Here is a 13,542-nt window from a genome sequence, read left to right on the forward strand (position 1 = left end):
GAACATTACCAACCCCTCAGCTCCATATTTTCCGCTGGCTGCCCCACCACCACAGAAAGCATTTTGGAGCTGCCTCACTCAAGGAAGCAAAAAAGAGACCATGTTTGTATGCGGCTTTACACATTTTTTAACATTTTAAATCTTTTATTTTTTTTTTATTTTTTACATCGTTTGCAAACTGATATGTGACACATACTGATGCCATAATAACATGCAAAGAATATATATATATATATATATGTATTAAAACATGCTTTAAGCTAAACAGGTGAGCCTCAAAACAGGTGGGGTCCAAAACATTTTGTACATAAAACAATCTAGCTGATATGATCGCCGATGACTAATGTTAACCACAAGCACATAGCGCGCGCGCAGGTTGGACTGCGTCATTAGTAATGTAACGTTAGGCATCACCTTCACCTTCACATCATCATGTTCTGCTGGGGAGATGGTTCGAGTGGACAGTTAGGTCTAAACTTTGAGAATGTGTCTGTTCCGATAGCAGGGAATATATTCTCTGATAAAGTCACAGAAATTGCTTGCGGGGAGCAACACACTTTATTTCTCACGGTAGATGGCAGGATCCTATCATGTGGGCGCAAGGGACAACTTGGCAGACAGAGGAACATAAATTCAAAACTACCAGGTAAAATATCAATGAATGCTATCGGAATATGTAGCCAGAATTTGCAGAATAAATGCAGATTATAATCAAATTCTTATGTAGGCTAATTTGAAAAAAGTGCTACTGGAAAAGTACGTTTGTTTGACTCTGAATGCGTTTATTATTTTTCATCACTACCCCCAAATATTTTAGTGATATTGTTCATAATGTCAGATTATATAATGTTTCCTTTCTGCTGCGTTTAACGACAACTTTTAGAAACTGACACCCCTCAATAAAACTACTGCACAATAGGCGCTCATGGTTTGGTTCCAGTTTCGTTTCTCCCAAAATAAATGTTCCTATAAAATACACACTAGGATCGAACTTGACGTCATCCTCAAGATGACTCAGATAAATTGACGATGAACTCCTTCATGCATTAAATGACATCTTATCAATGTTCTAGCATTTAACCCTTTCCAGGACAAGACAGGACTTCCAAATAAAACGTTGTCTAATCAAATCAAATTGTATTTGTCACATGCACCGAATACAACAGATGTAGACCTGTGTGTGTGCCTGTGTTCTACCCGTTTCAGCCCCAGTGGAGGGTCTGGGGGCAGTGGTCTCTGTGGCTTGTGGTCAGGACCACTCTGTTGCTGTGTGCGCGTCAGGACAGGTGTACTCCTGGGGGGCAGGGGGTGAGGGACAGCTGGGCATCGCCCTTACTACTGTCTCCAAAGCCCCCAGGCCAAGGCAAGGAAACCTCAACTTAAACATGAAATAGATATTGATAGTTAAATATCATCCATGATTTACATTGTCAAGTAATGAGAGCCCTCTTGGATTCCACTGATCACTAACAAAGACAATATGTACGAGATGTCTCCTTTTTTTTTCACAGACCAGTTCAAATACCTTCGCCCTTGCCGATAACAGTGATACAGGTTGCTTGTGGAAATTCCCATTCTTTGGCCCTGACTAAAGGTATAACATACTGTACCTACTGATGTCTCTCACACAGACTGCATTCCATCTAAACTATGACAACCACATGCATCAGTTAGACTACACTTAGAAAAAAAGGTGTTGTCTTAAACCTAAAAGGGTTATTCAGCAGTTCCCATACGAGAACCCGTTGGAGAACCCTTTTGGTTCCATGTAGAACCCTTTTTTCAGAGGCTTCTACATGAAAACCAAAAGGGTTCTACCTGGAACCTAAAAGGGTTATCCTATGAGGACAGCCAAATAACTATTTTGGAACTATTTTTTCTAAGAGTGAACATCAAAAGGACAGTGAGATGATATTTATTAGGAAAGAATATAACTCTGGAATTGTTGTGATGTAATTGTAATGTAATATGTCATTTCTTTGTCTTCTACAGGAGGACAAGTGTTCTCATGGGGTCTGAACAGCCATGGACAGCTGGGCCTGGGGAAGGGAGTCCCTCTGCAGCCTATACCTGCTCTGGTGCGCCCCCTCACAGGGGTCCCAGTGACCCAGGTAGCAGCTGGAGGAACCCACACTCTGGCCCTCACCCTCCCAGGCCTGGTCTACTGCTGTGGGGCGAACAGGGCTGGGCAGCTGGGACTCAACCGTGTGGATGAGAAAGGTACTACGACACTCTCTCTCTTCGTACGCTACTTGTATAAAAAGCTAATCAGGCTTATCCACCAGCATTTTCTCATTTGAACTTGGATTCCTTTGTTATAACCACTAAGTTGTTTTACAGATGTCTTATAATAAGTGGGAATATTGCATGATGCTTGTATGATGCTTGTTCCCCCTGCCAGGCCGGTTCAACATCTGTTCTGTGCCTGCTCTCAGAGTCTTGGGGGTTTCCTTCATCAGCTGTGGAGAGGCACATTCTGCTGTTCTCACCAAGGTATCATACTATTACTGTGGAGAGGCACATTCTGCTGTTCTCACCAAGGTATCATACTATTACTGTGGAGAGGGACACTGTTGTTCTCACCAAGGTATCATACTATTACTGTGGAGAGGAACACTGCTGTTCTCACCAAGGTATCATACTATTACTGTGGAGAGGGACACTGTTGTTCTCACCAAGGTATCATACTATTACTGTGGAGAGGCACATTCTGCTGTTCTCACCAAGGTATCATACTATTACTGTGGAGAGGGACACTGCTGTTCTCACCAAGGTATCATACTATTACTGTGGAGAGGGACACTGTTGTTCTCACCAAGGTATCATGCTATTACTGTGGAGAGGCACATTCTGCTGTTCTCACCAAGGTATCATGCTATTACTGTGGAGAGGCACATTCTGTTGTTCTCACCAAGGTATCATACTATTACTGTGGAGAGGCACATTCTGCTGTTCTCACCAAGGTATCATACTATTACTGTGGAGAGGGACACTGCTGTTACATTTACATTACATTTAAGGCACATTCTGACTTACTGTTCTCACCAAGGTATCATACTATTACTGTGGAGAGGGACACTGATTGTTCTCACCAAGGTATCATCCTATTACTGTGGAGAGGGACACTGTTGTTCTCACCAAGGTATCAAACTATTACTGTGGAGAGGCACATTGAAGCCTGGAGGTACTGAGGTGCCGTTCCCCTGCTGTTCTCACCAAGGTATCATACTATTACTGTGGAGAGAGGGACACTGCTGTTCTCACCAAGGTATCATGACTATTACTGTGGAGAGGCACATTCTGCTGTTCTCACCAAGGTATCATACTATTACTGTGGAGAGGGAACACTGTTGTTCTCACCAAGGTATCACACTATTACTGTGGAGAGGCACATTCTGCTGTTCTCACCAAGGTATCATGCTATTACTGTGGAGAGGAAGACATTCTGTTGTTCTCACCAAGGTATCATACTATTTCTGTGGAGTGGGACACTGCTGTTCTCACCAAGGTATCATACTATTACTGTGGAGAGGGACATCTGCTGTTCTCACCAAGGTATAATACTATTACTGTGGAGAGGCACATTCTGCTGTTCTCATTCCAAGGTATCATACTATTACTGTGTTGAGAGGGACACTGCTGTTCTCACGGTCAGGGAAGGTATCATACTATTACTGTGGAGAGGGACACTGCAGGTTGTTCTCACCAAGGTATCATACTATTACTGGAGAGGACGGTGTCGTTTGACTTAGCAAACGAGGATCGGACTGCTGTTCTCATCCAAGGTATCATACTATTACTGTGGAGAGGGACACTGCTGTTCTCACCAAGGTATCATCCACTATTACTGTGGAGAGGCACATTCTGCTGTTCTCACCAAGGTATCATACTATTACTGTGGAGACGGGGACCACTGCTGTTCTCACCAAGGTATCATACTATTACTGTGGAGAGGGACACTGCTGTTCTCACCAAGGTATCAAACTATTACTGTGGAGAGGGACACTGCTGTTCTCACCAAGGTATCATACTATTACTGTGGAGAGGGACACTGCTGTTCTCACCAAGGTATCACACTATTACTGTGGAGAGGCACATTCTGCTGTTCTCACCAAGGTATCATACTATTACTGTGGAGAGGGGCACTGTTGTTCTCACCAAGGTATCATGCTATTACTGTGGAGAGGCACATTCTGCTGTTCTCACCAAGGTATCATACTATTACTGTGGAGAGGCACATTCTGTTGTTCTCACCAAGGTATCATACTATTACTGTGGAGAGGGACACTGCTGTTCTCACCAAGGTATCATACTATTACTGTGGAGAGGGACACTGCTGTTCTCACCAAGGTATCATACTATTACTGTGGAGAGGGACACTGCTGTTCTCACCAAGGTATCATACTATTACTGTATTTCTACTGAAGGCCCCAAGGGAGATGTTGGTGTGAAAGGAGACAAATACTACGGCAGTTAATTAGTTCATAAAAAGTATTTAATGTCCTAAACAGTGGGCCCACTGGGAGATAGTTCTGCACACAAAGTCAGCAGCCTCTCGAAGATACAATTCATCACATATTGGTAAATAAAGCCAGTTATATAAAATGACCTTGAACAGAGGTGAAAAACAAATGATCAAGTGTCTGGATACACAATGAACCATACAAGTTGTTATCTGAGTGCATGAATACAGTCTCATACTAAATGAGAAGTTACAGTTTATTACAGAATAGAAAGTCACAGGTTATACAGAATATGTCCTGATTATGGCTGTTATTACAGATCAAGCCTCAGGGCTACCAGAGTAAAGGTCGACCCTTCAATACTATTATACTGTCTCTTTAAGAAGTGATTAGGGCCCTGACCTGACTAGACCAGGAACAACAGCCTTGACATGTCAACAACTGGTTCTGGTTCTTTGTGGTCTTTAGGGTGGACAGGTGTTCACCTTTGGAGAGGGAAGCCGAGGCCAGCTTGGGCACAACGCATCAGCTAACGAACTCCTACCCAAACTGGTAGAGGGTATGGATGGACTGGCCTCACAGATAGCATGTGGCAGGTAATGACCAACAGCATAATGCTACTTATACACATATATACACATATAATAAACAGATAGGAAAACAATCTTGAACATTCTCAGTCTGACTGTGTTTTTGTCTTACTGTAACTCTGCCAGCCATCACACCCTGGTGCTGGGGTCCTCAGGTCAACTCTGGGCCTTTGGCAGTGGGGTCAAAGGTCAGCTAGGGACTGGCAACACAGGGGGCAGCTTGCAACCCACCTCAGTGCTGCTGAAAAGGGATTCTGGTGGGGCAGCAACAGTCATACACAACGGTACCAGATACAATGTGTATTCTATTCTCTTCTATTCTATTTTGTATTTGATTCTATTCAATGCTATTATGCAGTTACATACTGACTATGTAGTGTTTGTGTGTACAAGATTCTATGTCCCTACAACCTCTTCTGTACATTTTGTTTTTTTTACCAGACATGAAGATATCAGTGGGATGGAATTCAAACTTCATTTACACTGCTGAGGTAATGTTTCTGACGTTTTATACCTCAGTAAAAGGGAGACTGAAACGTTCTAAGTGTCTCAAGCAGCTAATTCATGTTTGAGATATTCACATTTATTATATTGCTTTATTTGCCTTTGTAGAGTTCTGAAAGAGAACAGCCAATCGGGAGGTTAGATAAAGCCAAGCTGCAAAAATGGCTGTCGATGGAGCAAGGAAATTCAGAGGCGCAAAGGTATTTGTTAGTTTTTATTTATTTTCTAGCTAACTCAAAATGAAATAAACAAACATTTATTGTTTGGTTGTACTTTAGTAATAAAAAAAAATATACGATTTTATTTTATATTTTAGAATCTGTACAAAACATATTCATGCTAACGATTACATCATACAAACCTCACTACATTACACCTGCCCAGACCCGCTAGCCCCCACCCCTATCTCCAGTGCCCTTATCAAACTGCACCATTTTGTATCTCTCCGTCGCCCATGCTCTTTCAATTTTTTATAATTGTGTGAATGACGGAGGATTGGCTGATTTCCAGTTGATAACTCTTCTCATCAATTATCGTTAAAAAAAGTATTATGTCCAACCCATGGCGTATGTCACTGCACCCTTCAGTTGTATTTATTTTGGTATAATTGTACTGAAACATCAAATATGTCCACATTTGTTCCAACAGAGAAATATCCTTGATGTTCTCAACAAGTTCAAGTCTGGTGGCCAGTTTCACCAAAGCCAGGTAAGCTATTTTAAAATGGAAGGTTTGGATAGTTTGAAATGAAAACTGTATGTGTACCAGGGGTATGGGTGTAATGGTTCCTCAAACCCACAGTTCGGTATGCATTGTGGTTTTGGGGTCAGTTTCGGTTAAGGTACAGCGTAAAATATTTTTGGGGTTTATTTTTGCTAAATACACTAAATTAAAAATCATTCTATTTGTTGCCCAAGTCCAGTTTCATTCTGTTCTGACAGAGCTGGTTATGTTGGGTCTCAAGTAGAGGTCTAAAAAGTTGGACCCGTTCCGATATGGACCTGGAGCTTTCCCACCTGGAGAAATATGCATAAATACATTTTTCAATATAGAGACCTGTTCCAAACGGACCAAAGGACAACTAGTTCCATATAGACGTTGTCGGACCAGAGTGAGGGAAGCAGCAGAAAAGTCCATTTGTAAGCTATTTTATTAACTAGAGCTGATACAGTGCGAGGGAGGGTAGGCGACGGAGTGGCCTTATGAGGGAGAGCAGACGGAGGAAGGGCCTTGTGGTGTGTGTTCTGCGAGTAAGTGAAACGAGAGAAAGGAGGAGGCAGGGAGAGGCAGCAACCAACCGAGTCAACTTGCGCTAGTAGACTAGCTTCTAGCTTGTCATAGCTAGGTTATTTATCATCCACTATAATTACGTAGTATCTGTCTTGACTGCATCAAACAGTGAGAAGCTAGCTGGCTAAGATAGCCAGCCATTTAGCTAGTAGACTAACGTCTAGCTTGTCATAGCGGTGTTATTTTGGATGCAGTATTTGCAGCATACTGCAGTTATACTTCACTCTGACTGCAATATTTTTTTGTAGGGGCGAGGTAAATGGCATGCAACGCTACATAGCCTATAGGCCTAGTGTTATTTCTTTAATGTTATAATTCGGGTTCACAGTGCGGACTGAACCGAGGTCCCGTACCGAACGGTTCAGTATGAAACGGTGTACTGTTACAGCCCTAACCAGGGGTTGGAACTGGTTTAGGGAACATAATTTTTTTGTTTCGAGGAACAGAACTAGAACTGAGAACAAAGGTGATCTATACTGTTTCAGAACAGAACCGTTAATTTTAAAAGCATGGGGAAAACACGCTACAAAGAGCCTATCTCTTATGAAAAAAGATTGCAGTCAGAGTGCAGTATAACACTGTAGTATAACTACAATTAGAATGCAGTATAACTGCAGTATGCTGCAAATCTAATTCAAAGGTCTAATTCAAAGATGTCAATGTAACTAATATGATGATATAATGATGAAGGTATGACGTGCACTGTAACTGACAGATCTTTTTTGTTGATCTTTTATTTTACTTTATCTGTACTTTCTTTGTGTTCCTACAATAAAAACAAAGTATAAAAAAAGAAAGGAACGATATAAACCGTTACTTTTTGGGGGTTCGAACCGGTTCAGAACATCATTTGCATCATTTGCAACATCATTGCATCATTTGCTGGTCAGAACAGGAATGGAACAAAAAAAATAATGGTTCTGTTCAGAGCGAAACTATTGGAAAATTATTTTGGTTCCATCCCATGATGTGTACAGTTAGAACTATTGTGTTCTTGCTAATGCTATGCCCTCTGTTTCTTATGACCAGTGAGATTCCACAAGCAGCCGGAGCTTTGACAGTGGACCTAGAAGCTGCTAGCCAGGTTTTCGACCAGCTACTGAACATACCTTGGATTAGGAAATCAGTTAAGATCAACTTACTCTTTAAACCCATATGTTAAATGAATATATATTTAGAACAGAACTAAATGTTACTCTCCTAATTTCTCTGTTAATTTTCTATATAGATAAATATTGAGCCACTGGTGGACAATATTTGCAGTTCAGCAGCTGTCATCAAGTCACCAGAGATCTTTATGCTACTACCCACAATTTCTCTTCTCCATGAGGACCTCAGCGTCATGAAGATGGTCTTGGCTTTATCTATAGTTATCGTTGAACATCTGAATGACACGGCCATAAAAACATTAAGTATATAACCTCTGACCTTGTCACTTTATCAGTGAATTTAGCATCAGTATAATTTTACAGAATTGTATTATAATAGAAGCATAGCTGACACTGACACATGACCATATATTATAAGATAATATGTTTTTTGCTCAGGCAATATAATTTACATATTTGGGACTTCTATTCTTGTACCATCTTATAGAAGAGTGGTGGTCCTCAATGGAGACAAACATCATGACTAAGCACATTCTGATGTGGAAGAATGCCCTGTCATTCATGCTGAGGAACGGTCTTCTGGCTACCCACAACCCTGGAGTCAAATTCCTGCTGGAAGCCCTCAAGTACCTCCACAGAGTCAGTGTTTGTGTCAATCATTTTTATAATCCTCCTGACCATTTTCTGTAGTTGCCGTCTGTCAGTATTGTTGATCATGCCCTAACATACTTCATATTGTGAACTGCAAGGCAGATGTGCAAACCTATTTTGATGCTGACATTATCTTATGACAAAGGCAAACAAAAGGGCCGGAAGAACCCAGGAAGTTCCTGCCAGTACCTTTTATGTGGAAGAGATCAACAATGTGAATCTTTGGCGCTTTTGGTCAACAAGGGAGGTAATAAAATAACCAAATCATCTGTAAATTACTCAAATGTTAGAATGATAATGTGGTGGAATCTGGTTTCACTTCTCCAGTTCTTTCAGTGCAGATTGATGGAATGAGACAGAGATGGAACCCATGTAGACTATTGAGATGCACTTTCATTTTTCTTTTGTGTCACTTCTAGGACACAGAGGTGACACCAGTCATCTTTTGCCGTTACCCATTTGTGTTGAGTCTGATCTGCAAGATGGACATTTTCAACAGCAATGCACTTTTTACTAAGGTATACTGTGTTATTCCACTGGCTGTTTTAAATCCTTTTATTGAATCTTTGTTTTCAAGTATACCACAGCCTACCCAGTGGTTTCCAAAGACCAGTCTGTATATCACTATAAATAGACCCTGGAGCTGACCCTGTATATAGCTTACTTACTTTCTCGTGTTCTCGTGTTCTATTTCTTGTGTTTATGTTCTACTTAACAGTAAAAATATATATATATGTATATATATAGTACTACTGATATTGAATACTGCATTGTTGGGAAAATGCAAGCCGGAAAGTTATTTCACTGTACTTGTGCAAGTGACATACATTTTTTTTTAACGAGTGTATATTTATATATTGCAGGTGGTTCACCGTCTCACCCACCTGCAAACAGTGATGTATCCTTCTGGAACGTTCCCAGACAACCCAGAATCTCCCCCTGCTCCAGTCTTCCAGTTGACCTTAAGGCGCCCGTCACTCATCGAAGACACCTTCAGACAACTGGGTGCTGCAGATCATGACTACTTCCAGAGAGAACTTGTGGTAAAATTATGACAACCTGAATTAAGAAAAGCTTTTCGTAAGACTACAAGACAATGTCAGAACTCAACCTCAACGTTCCTCTGATGCTTTATCACTCAGGTGCAGTTTATGGAGGACATGAAGCTGTCGCTCGTCAACATAAGGGACTTTTTCCTCCATGTGTTTGAAGAGCTGTTGGCACCAGAGTCTGAGATGTTCATGTACAACGACACCAAGACACTGGTCTGGTTCCCTGCCAAGGTAAGAACTAGAATTAGGGAATTACGATGTCATCACTGTATAATACATCACTGCACTCTCAAGCAAATTAAAATAGTTGAGGTAAAACAATCTAAATACATTTAGTCAGTTAATAGCAACAGAAAGAGATTCAACCACTACAACAGTGCCACTATCTACACTGTATCAGTCAATATAGAATTATTTACAAGTATAATCACCATCACTCCCTGCTCTCCTCCTGATGTACCAAGGTTTTATTATTACTTAGGCTGTGTCTTGTACACATTCGCAGCAAAAATATTGAATTGCAGTATACAGACAAAATAAATATACAAAAAAGGAGATAGAAGTTAGTTGAAAAAGTAATCACAGCTTTGGATGGTGCCTGTTCTTGATCTCTGCCTTGGCTCATGTGCCACCTACCCTTACTACCAGCCCAGAGTGGAGGAGAAGAGCTACTTCCTGTTTGGTGTCTTGTGTGGCATGGCCCTGTACAACCACAACATTGTACACCTGCCCTTCCCTCTGGCCCTGTTCAAGAAGATGGTGGGGGTCAAGCCCTCACTGGAGGACCTGAGAGAGTTTGACCCTGTTGTGGGAGGGTACGTTTGTATTTTAAAATGTACATTTTAGCATTGAATTAGTGTCCCTTAGAAATGGATTAAAATGTTTCAACATTAATTTATTTTCATTGTAATTGAAGGAGTTTGCGGTACCTCTTGGAGGACTACACTGATGATGATGTTGAAGAAAACCTGGGCATGACCTTCACCGTATGTATAATATTGAAACTGATTGAGCAATGAAATATCCCTAGATACAGTATGTGAATAGTGGTAAAACTGTTTATTTTCATCAGGTGATCTGGGATGACCAGAAGGTGGAGCTGGATCCCAAAGAAACAGGAAAACCAGTCACAAGTTTTAACAAGTAAGGCTACAGCAACTTTTACTCCTACAGATGTAAGATCTTAATTTGATCCACCTGTTGCAGAACATTTAAAAAAAAGTGTGGTATATATTTGAGGTTTAAAAAGGCTTCAGACTTGATTTTCCCTTACAAAAAAATGTATCAACCCCTACAAAAATGTCCATGAATTATAATCCACATAATAATTCACATTTCTGTTGCTGCAGGATTATTTTCCTGCTGTAGCAAACTGGCTCACATTACGTTCTATTGTATGTAATGCATAATACAAGGTTGACATTTTAGAAGTTACAACAATCATGCTTTCTGAGTTTAAAAAAAATGTAAAAATACCATTAATTATATTTACAGGAAGCAGTTTGTTGATGCCTATGTGAACCTTGCCTTCAACCAATCAGCGGAGAAGGTGTTTGAAGAGTTCAGGAGAGGCTTCTTCAAGGTGTGTGACAGGGACGTGGTGGAGTTGTTCCAGCCTGAGGAGCTCAGGGGAGTCATGGTGGGGAAAGAGGACTACGACTGGGACACGCTCAAACAGGTCTATATACAACCATCATTCATTACTCAGTGTGGGGCTGGGTGCTGACTTGAGAAATTAGGGCATAAATCAATCAATGTTGATGCATTTATATCAATGGGGGATTTGCTTTGATGTCAAGTTATGGGTGCGTATCTCAAGTTAGGACTGGGACTAGGAGATAATGTGCTATACATGGTGCTTTGTGACATACTGTGTGACTTTGAGTGGTGAATCGTTTAAATGGCGTGCAAGTTTAATATTGTTTAATTATTGCTGCCATTTGTTTGGTTTGTATATCCAGAACACTGTGTATGATGGAGAGTACCATGCCAGACATCCCAACATCATCACATTCTGGGAGGCTTTTGAGGAACTGACAGATGACCAAAAGAAATCTTTCCTCCGTAAGTATGGCACTAAATTGCTCTCGGTTGAGTAAAACTGGAGGAACCATACAGTCTTTCATAATGCTGGTTCAGGGTTTTGTCTGCATATTTGAACTTCCTGTTCTACAATAGCATTTACACATCATTTTTGTCTGAACACATTTGAGTAATTAGCAGACACTTACCCAGAGTAACTTACTGGAGCAATTAGGGTTAAGTGCCTTGCTCAAAAGCACATATTTTCACCTTCTCTGCTCAAGGTTTTTTAACCAGGGACCTTTTGGTTGCTGGCCCAATGCTCTTAATCACTAGGCTACCTACCACACAACGACATCCACTATATTTCTTCCCATTCTGTCTACCTTTCACTCTCTCTCCCCTCCTTCTCAGTGTTCCTGACGGGCTGTGATCGCGCTCCCATCCTGGGCATGGACAAGATTCAGATGAAGGTAGCGATCCTGCAGAAGTCTACTGAACTACATTTCCCAGAATCCCTTACCTGCCACTTCCTACTGCTGCTGCCCATCTACCCCTCCAAGGAGATGCTGCTGGCCAGGCTCAAAGAGGCAGTGGCCCACAACAGAGGCTTCTGGAAGGAGTAATGGACACTATATATAGGCTACTGCTGTGTTCATCATTTCATTCAATGTGTTTCTTACATGTCAATATATCACTTCAGTTCAGCATAGGATTTTGGTTACAGCCTCTTTCTTGGTTCAGATTTGCCCATTTTTTTTCTCAAACTTTTACATTTAGCCTTTTACCTTGGGTTTTTCTATTGAAAGTGTGAAAATTGCAAATCTAGGATATGTAGGCCTACCCTATTATAGAAAAAACATCCCTTGACTTAATGTCTACTAATTCTGGGTGTGATTTTTAAAAATAACATTCTTATTGAGTAATATACATTCAGTAATATACATTCAGTAATATACATTCAGTAATATACATTCAGTAATATACATTCAGTAATATACATTCAAGAGCCTATTTATTTATGCATGTTTTCTTTATTGATATAGTGTGGCATTTGATGTAATTCTACATGTGAACATCCTTTTTTTCTGGACACGTCTGCATCATCTTTTGACATATAAGTCTGTATCTTGTGTTTTATTGACGGAATAATTCTGTCTGTATCTAATAAATAGAGATGATTAGTTCACCTCAGTTTTCTTTTATCAATGGGAACTGCTGTCAGCACTTCGATGCAGAGCAGTGGTGTGGTTTCTCCAACAACGTACATAACGTTCTGAGAACCATATGTTTCTTAGAGCTTGGTGAGAGCGTGGTTGTCCTATGGTTATTTTGCATACAACCTTCCCATAACGTTTCCTACAGGTTTCCTCAGGGTTCTATTTAAATTAATGTTCTCAAATTGTTCAGAGAATGTTAAGAAACAACGTTCTTCCATGGGAATTTCAGGACTTCAGCATAACGTTTCTAACATTTTTTATCATGGTTTTATTTAAAGTCATGTTCTCAGAACATTCAGATAATGTTTAAAAAAAGTTCTGTGGGAATTTCAGTACTTCAGCATAACGTTTTCTACAGTTTTCCTCATGTTCTATTCAGTCATGTTCTCAGATGTTTAGAGAACATTAAGAAACAATGTTTTTCTGTGGGAATTCCAGGACTTCACAATGTTTTATGCAGGTTTCTTCATGGTTCTATTTAAAGTAATGTTCTCAGAACATTAAGAAAACTTTCCATAAAAACAAGAACCCATAGTAACATTCAAAGAACGTTGGAAGAATGTTATTTGAAAACATATACATTCCATTCCCAGCATCAACAAAATTCACTATCCTCTATCTTAAGTGTGTTCGGGTGTGTT

The 13,542-nt window shown here is 40.5% G+C and overlaps 1 protein-coding gene across 1 annotated transcript; it reads left to right on the plus strand.

Annotated features, from left to right (window-relative positions):
* Nucleotides 1-417: 417 nt before the first annotated feature.
* Nucleotides 418-12,870, plus strand: LOC115122840 (probable E3 ubiquitin-protein ligase HERC6). Its single transcript, XM_065003888.1, has 23 exons — nt 418-646; nt 1,207-1,363; nt 1,512-1,594; nt 1,993-2,220; nt 2,402-2,493; nt 4,932-5,059; nt 5,180-5,337; nt 5,495-5,544; nt 5,666-5,757; nt 6,206-6,265; nt 7,877-7,973; nt 8,076-8,259; nt 8,444-8,595; nt 8,753-8,854; nt 9,027-9,125; nt 9,471-9,650; nt 9,750-9,890; nt 10,308-10,474; nt 10,576-10,645; nt 10,732-10,802; nt 11,154-11,337; nt 11,621-11,723; nt 12,096-12,870. The coding sequence occupies exons 1-23, from the start codon at nt 433-435 to the stop codon at nt 12,305-12,307; spliced, it is 3,024 nt and encodes a 1,007-aa protein (XP_064859960.1). The 5' UTR covers nt 418-432; the 3' UTR covers nt 12,308-12,870.
* The last annotated feature ends 672 nt before the right edge of the window (nt 12,871-13,542 follow it).

Source organism: Oncorhynchus nerka, linkage group LG18 (assembly GCF_034236695.1).
Source record: "Oncorhynchus nerka isolate Pitt River linkage group LG18, Oner_Uvic_2.0, whole genome shotgun sequence".
In the NCBI taxonomy this organism is placed as follows: Eukaryota; Metazoa; Chordata; class Actinopteri; order Salmoniformes; family Salmonidae; genus Oncorhynchus; species Oncorhynchus nerka.

Excerpts from the sequence above, each read along its gene's own strand:
- LOC115122840 (XM_065003888.1), top strand. The coding sequence starts at position 433 with ATGTTCTGCTGGGGAGATGGTTCGAGTGGACAGTTAGGTCTAAACTTT. Across the intron at positions 9,126-9,470 it reads GCAATGCACTTTTTACTAAG|GTGGTTCACCGTCTCACCCA; the intron begins GTATACTGTGTT and ends TATATATTGCAG. Across the intron at positions 10,803-11,153 it reads CCAGTCACAAGTTTTAACAA|GAAGCAGTTTGTTGATGCCT; the intron begins GTAAGGCTACAG and ends TTATATTTACAG.